The 7,114-nt window shown below is 43.1% G+C and overlaps 1 protein-coding gene across 1 annotated transcript in view; it reads left to right on the top strand.

Moving 5' to 3' along the window:
- Positions 1 to 729: 729 nt before the first annotated feature.
- Positions 730 to 7,114, top strand: part of LOC149874600 (granulocyte-macrophage colony-stimulating factor receptor subunit alpha-like) — a 29,702-nt gene continuing 23,317 nt past the window's right edge. Inside the window, exons 1-3 of the mRNA XM_090031662.1 lie at positions 730 to 882; positions 4,177 to 4,305; positions 4,434 to 4,567. Coding sequence (XP_089887788.1) covers positions 4,221 to 4,305; positions 4,434 to 4,567 — 219 coding nt within the window. The 5' untranslated portion in view covers positions 730 to 882; positions 4,177 to 4,220. The remainder of the gene's footprint in view (positions 883 to 4,176; positions 4,306 to 4,433; positions 4,568 to 7,114) is intronic.

The following is a 7,114-nucleotide window of genomic DNA, read 5'->3' as shown; positions in this document are numbered from 1 at the left end:
GTTCACCAGATCGCCCCAAGGGGTGACGAGGTCGAACGGTCATAAACTACTGCGAGACCATTTCAGGCTGGACATAAGGAAGAATTTCTTTATTGTCTGAGTCCCCAAGGTCTGGAACAGCCTGCCATCAGAGGTGGTTCAAGCACCTACATTGAACACCTTCAGGAGCAAATTGGATGCTTATCTTGCTGGGAATCTATGACCCCAGCTGACTTCCTGCCCTTTGTGTGTGGGGCTGGACTCGATGATCTTCTGAGGTTTCTTCCAGCCCTAATGTCTATGAAATCTATGAAATCTTTATTGAAGCAATCAGTTTTGGCCATCCATATGGTAATCATAACAAATAGAAGTGTGTGTTTCCCAGGTACATTGCACATAATTTTACTGTACTCATTTAATCTGACAAGTTCCTTACCTAAAAGCTCTTTTAGGAACAATCAGTAACAAAAGGTCTTATTTATGAAAGTGAGGTTATTTGTAAAAGATATGTTTTCTAAGTACACATTTACATCTGTTGGAGGATTAACGCCTGGTAGATCCAACAGTGGAAATGGAGCTAGATAGAATGGGAAGGAAGTTTAGTTTACTTTGTTAGTTTACTGCTTGCATATTTTATGCAAAATCATATATGTTGTGCAAATACAGAGATTAAGGAAGTTCAGGAAGCTACAGATAAATGACTGAAATACTTACTCACTTTGTGTCTTGCAACATTTCCTATCAACCAAATAGAGTGGAAAATAACAACTAAGAAGTAAGAAAGACTATGTTGTAGATGCACTTGCATGACTTCAGATTCAAGCCTTTCAAACCTTCCTGAGCTGGGCTACCTAGATATAACTACAACAGTTAAAAGAGATAAAATTGTTTGAAAATCAGGAGGTAAGTCTATTTTTGCTTCATCGGATACTATAACTTACAATTAAAAATATTTATAATGGAAAAAAGAGATTTAAGCTAGGCCTTTTCTTATATTTAGGAGGATCTACTATTGTTCCATTAATATTTTAAAGTGAAATCTGAAGTTAAATTTTTCTTAAACATCAAAAAATGAGTGCTTAAATTTCTAGCATTGCCTGCCACCTCAGGGAAAGACTGTTTTTCCTCATTTGTGTTTCTTTGTCTCATCTGACATGTGTTTTGCAATATTTACATGAAAGTTTATAAGCTGAATTGAATTCTTTTTGGAAAATAAGAAGAAACTATTTGGCTATTGCCTCCTATAAAGAAAGTCAGGTATCACTATCATTCATATTAGTCTGAGCACCAGACAAGTATCAGGACTGTTTGATAACATTCAAGACAATGTGACAACAGTTTTACGTTTCTGGCTAGTAAATTCAAGACAGACCAGTGGAAGAGATGATAATAATTTCAACCACTTAAATACATTTCTGAATTTAAAATTAACCATAATCACTCCTACAATAGCTTTCAGTCAGCATACACCAGTGGTCAAAAAGCAACCAAAATGCATTCAAAAAATGGGATAGAAAGTGATATTGAAACTATTTCAGGGTATTTATTGTAAAACCAATAGTATGCCATAAGTTAGAATGTTGTGTCCTGATCACTCCCAATGCATAGGCTGGAATTCAATTACCGGATGTGTAGCTCCTCATGATGACCATGTACTTGTGCATGCTGGGAATGCATGCTGGCAACAAAGTGTGGCAAAATGCAAGAGCTCCCTGCTTTTTCTTCTAGGACATGTACCCGGGAAGCTGGGTGCCTTCACCCAGGTTGGGAAGTTTCTGTGACTTCCAAGTACAGCATTCTAACCATCACACCACTGGTCAACTCTTCTCCAGCAGTCCTTTAGAAGCTGCCACACTAGGCTGGCATAAGAGGGAGGTGTGAGACAGAAATGTGAAGCCAGGAAGAAGGGAGCAAACCAGAGGGTGTGCAACTCAAATAGCTGTTGGCCTGGAAGGAAGAGGATATTTTGGCTAATTCCATTTTGGGTGTCTAAGGCTGCTCTGCATCCACATGGGTGCATGTTCTGGTTTTCTCTGATTTAAAAAAATCTCCAGTTTTCAGTTAAAAAAAGGAACCCTGATTCCACATTTTTCTGTGATTTAAATGAAATGCCATCAATAGCTAGATAGATAGATAGATAGATAGATAGATAGATAGTGGTGTTTCATTTTAATCATGGAAAAATGTGGATTTGGGGTTACTTTTTCTTAACTGCAAATTGACAGGTTTTTTTAAATCATAGAAAACCAGGATCCTGGTCTATTACATAGTTGCACACAGTGGTCTATATGTGCAGGGCTGCATGTCAAAGAATAGAATTTCAGCCTGTGTATAAGTGTTGTTTTGGACACTTAGGCAACCCATATCACATGTAGACAATGAAATCTGGAAACTTAGATGACCAGAACAGAACAGAATTTCACCCTACAGACCCAGACAGGCCAAATTGTGACAGTAGCTCCTGCTAGGGATGCAAATTTTGTTTTAAAAATTATCCATTTAACCACCTCAAATTAATAGGGCTGTGCAAAACAGCACCATTTTGTTCTGATTTCCATTTTGCCATATTAAAGGGACAGTGTTTCATTTCATCATTTCATTTCATTTTGAAGCACTGTTCCATTTTGTATTATATAGTAGAATATCTCTATACTAGTGATGTTTCATTTGAATCATGGAAATTGTGGTTTTTGGGTTATTTTTTAAATCCAAAAATTGGGTGTTTGGGTTTTTTTAATTAGAGAAAACCAGTATCGCTGCTGATTAGGATCCAGTCCTCAGTCCCCTAAAGGCCCAGTCCACTAAGTGTTCTTGGATAACAATACAATGTATACTAACATGTAGCTCGCCACAGGAGATCATTAGCTAAGCTGAGAAAAGGGGGAATAATATTATAATCATAAAGTATAAAGAATTGATAAAATGATAAAAGAGTGGGTTTTGCCGAAAGAGGATGCACCCATCCTATTCAATGTTTTCATTAGTGACATTAATGCAATGCTTGTTTTGGAAATGTTGGAGATAACACATTGCCAATATAAAGAAGGATTCAATCATTATACCTAAAGAATTAGATCATCTCCCTCTGCACCTCTGTTAGTTTCATGAACCCTAAGAGGGTCACATGTGTAAATGCCGAGACATTTTAGTCAACTGTGCAGTAAGCGTCTCATATAGACATGCCCATAGAGTGGACAATCATGCGTTTGAGGACTAACACCAAGAATTTTTGCTGTAAGGTAAGGACTCATACACTAAAGGCAGCAGAGAAGCAGAGGAACCATAGTGTACTGGTCAATCATAGGAAAACGATGAGCTGCCAACTGTGCTGCACCCATGAAAAAGTTTAATGCAATTTTAGAATGTATTATGCAGGTTATTGCTACTACAGAGAAGAGAAGATTAGCAAGACTGTATGAGGCATTGGTAGGAACATGAAAATTATATTTAAACTGGAAATTAGAAGATTTCTAGTGTTTTAAAATAGTGTTTAGAACAAAGTAGTGGGGCAGGAAACCTGAATTACTTCAATATGGAGCTTGGTAAGTTCATAGAAGTGACAGGATGTTAAGGATAGAAGTTATTCCTGAAGCAGTAAGCTAAACATGTGATATATACAGTATATTTGAGTATTTCATACCTACCTGAAGGGCTAGAAAGGAAAGTCAGTCTCTGGGAAGTGTCTGCAAATCTCATGCTTCAGGGCTTCTGCTCATCACCTAGAAGTGCTAAGAAAAATGCTTTCCACTTTAATTATTTGGCTTCTTTTGGGTGTTTGGGTTTTGCTTTGGGGGTTTGTTTTATTTTTTGTTTGGTTGGTTTCTTTCTCTTTCCTTTGAAGCATGGGACTTTAGCTATGGCTAGACGTAGGTGTTTTGTTGTGGTGCACTGATTCTCCTAATGCTAATGATAAATTTCCAAGTGCCTGACTGAAGGGTTTTGTTTATATACTTAGGATCATACCAGCTCCCAGAGCTGGATGAAAGCAGCGGATGAATTTAGTTGTCTGGGAGGCCCCTTTGAGTCCTATATTATTATGTCTCTAAACCCCAATTCAATGCCTTAGCCATTGAACCCTGCTACTAGTAGGTACATGATAAATGCTTAGATACCTTTAGACAATAGTTAGAAACAGTCTTTTTTCTTAAACGAAATTATAGGAATCTAAGTGCTCCTTGTATCTTTCTTCTCTTCAAGGTTTCGTTCCTGTGTTTTCAAAGGAGAGGGAAAAAAAAGAAATCATGATGGCTGTTCCAGGGCTCACAGTCATGATCTGGTGCATCATGTCATTTTCTTCAGTGCAGGCTGTCCTCCAGTGTACAGACTGTAAGTGAAATACGTTGACTGAGATATTTTAAAAAACTGGGTTTTGTCATGCTATGCCTGAAAAATAATGGCCTCTTCACTTGAAAACGTGGAGAAATCCTATCACATCTTTCTGATGTTCATTTCAGTAAACGACACACCTTCGCTCATTACAAACTTGAGGGTGAATCTGAGAAAACTAGAGATGACCTGGGAGAGCAGTCTCAATGTTACCAAATTCTCATGTACACTGGAAAAGGATCAGATTTTTGTAACTTTCGATGTAAGTTTTCTGCTTACTGATTACTACAAGCATTTACTTATTTTTTTCCCTTTATATGCTTAATTTCTTAAACAAAAATGTACTTGTATTCAGTAAAATTATAACAACTAACAAAGTGACTCATGTTTAAGGACCTCCTGGAGATCTGGAGGTTGCTGGATATGAAAGTTGCTCAATGCAAAACCACCTTTTGATCTACTAACACAGGGGTAGGCAAAATATGGCCCACAGGGTGGTTTCATCTGGCCTGAGGGCACCCACCAATTAATTGTACCCTCCTGTGTGGGATGGCTCCAGCCCCAGCCCCAGCCCCAGCCCTAGCCCCAGTCAGCATGCATAGCTTCTGGGCAGGACCACTGCTGCAGCTGCTGGGAGACCTGCTTGGCTTTCCCAGCCTCCAGAGGCTCCTCCTGCATCCCTACTGCAGTGCTCCCTCTGGGCAGCAGGTAGGGAAGCTGCAGCTGAGTGGGAGTGTGGAGCTTGGGGCTGGCAGGAGTGTGAAGCCCAGAGTCCATGCCCAGCAGGGGTGTGGGAGCATGGAGCTCAGGTGGGTAGGCTGTGAACATGTGTTAGGTTTGTGGGGTGTGACAGAGGGTGAAAGAGTGTGGAGACTCCCCTGCATGCTCCCCCCTATGATGCAAAGCCCTTGCCACTGGTGGCAGCAGGCAGTGGGCCCTCTGGGTGCTTGTGGCCTGCACAGGCACAGCTGCCCAGCAGTGCATGGCTCCAGCCAGTCCTAGGAGCTGCACGTGGCAGCAAGGAGCAGAGCCAAGCCAGCCCGTCTCTATTGCACAGGGCTCCCTGCCACCCACATGTAGCTCTAGGGACTCACACGGCACTGTGGGAAAGCTCTGCATCATGGAGGCGGCTGTCTTCCCCGCTCCTTGCCACCATGTGCAGCTCACAGGACTCCACTGGGAAGCAGTGCCCCTTCCAGCAGAGTCCTGTGAGCTGTACAAGATGGCAGGGAGCGGGGAAGGCAGCCGGCTCTATCACCCCTGGAGCTGTACATGAGCCCCGAACGAGAGAGGCGGGCCAGCCTGGCTCTGCTCCTCACCACCATGAGCAGCTCCTGGAACTGGCTGGAGTTGCGCACTGCCCAGTGGCTGTGTCTGTGTGGACCACAATCATTTGGAGGGCCTGCTGCCTGTTGCTGCTGCTGCCACCAGCTGTGGGGGCTGTGTGCCATAGCAGGAGTGTGTGTGGGGGGTGCCCACACTCCCCTACCCCCATCACACTCTACAAACCCCCCACACCCACACCACCCCCAAAACCCTCCCACATATACACACACTCCTTAATATATCCCACATCTCCCCACACACAGCTACACCCTCACAAACCCCACACACTCACATACCCCACCATACACACACCTCACTCCCCCAACCACACCCCACACTCTCCCCCACACACAATACACAAGAGTAAGACTTTATTTTTGACCTATTATGCAATCATCTCTATATATAGTATTCAAATACACATAAATTAGGACAAAAATATTTTTTGAAAGAAGATTAAAATATGCTATAGTAGATGTTTGACATTTAGTGTATGATTTGGGGGTTTTTTTCTGTTTCCAAGATGGCAACCCCCACCTTCCCAAAGTAGTATTACCAGGGCAAGGAGAGAGAATTCTGGTAGCAAAAATCAGGGGTCAGAGGATAGGACTTCCAGTCCCAAGTTGGTGACCAGGGGGTGGGTGTTAGCCCTGCACTTGTCAAGGCGCAGGGCTAACATTGCAGCCCTTGACAACTCACCAAAACTCATTAAGCATCCCTCCAGCCAAAATAATTGCCCACCCCTATACTAACCTCTGTGAGTAAAATGTAAACCTTTAGGCCATGTGTAGATGAAACAAGAGGCATGTGTGAATGACACTTTAAAGTGGGCTAAATGCTTTTGCACCACTTTAATGGTGTTGGTGTTTGCACGCCTCGGAGGTGTATTGCGCATTAATTCCAGCCGCTGTAGGAAATTCAGCGGTGTAATATGCCTTAAAGGACTTGGGGCACAGCAAACTAAAACTGCTTTGAGGAGTTTTTGTTTACTGCTCCTACAGCTGTGGAGTGAAGCACCGGGCTCCATGCAGCTCAGGGGCTCCGCAGGCAGCCTGACAGTAGCCCGGAAAAGCAGGCTCTACCCAAGAAAAGCAGCAAGTCTGATCTTTTTGTTTCCCCTCCCTGGAGCTTTCCTGTCTGAGCTGCGTAGGTACCCAGTGCTTCCCTCCATGGCTGCAGTGGCTCCCCAGGACTGCCCAAGCTGGGTGCCTGCAGAGGGGTGCTGCCTGAGAGGGCCACTGCTGCTGCAGAGGGATGCACCAGCCCCCCGCCCCCACAGTGCAGGGACTGCTCTGCTGACAGCTTACCCTCCCCTCCCCCCGGAAGAGGAAGGCAAGTCAGCAGGGTGTGTGCATGACACAGGGGTTTAATCAGCCCTAAATTGAAGTGGAGTTTCTTAAAACCCACCACTTCAATTTAGGGCCCCTGTTTCATTTACATATGCCCTTAGACCACAGTATGACTTTTGAAGGAAGAATGGGTG

Source organism: Crocodylus siamensis, chromosome 1, assembly GCF_052110815.1.
Source record: "Crocodylus siamensis isolate JL-2025a chromosome 1, ASM5211081v1, whole genome shotgun sequence".
Classification (NCBI taxonomy): Eukaryota; Metazoa; Chordata; order Crocodylia; family Crocodylidae; genus Crocodylus; species Crocodylus siamensis.
Note: the sequence above shows the minus strand (reverse complement) of the source record. Positions and strands in the feature narration are given on the sequence as shown.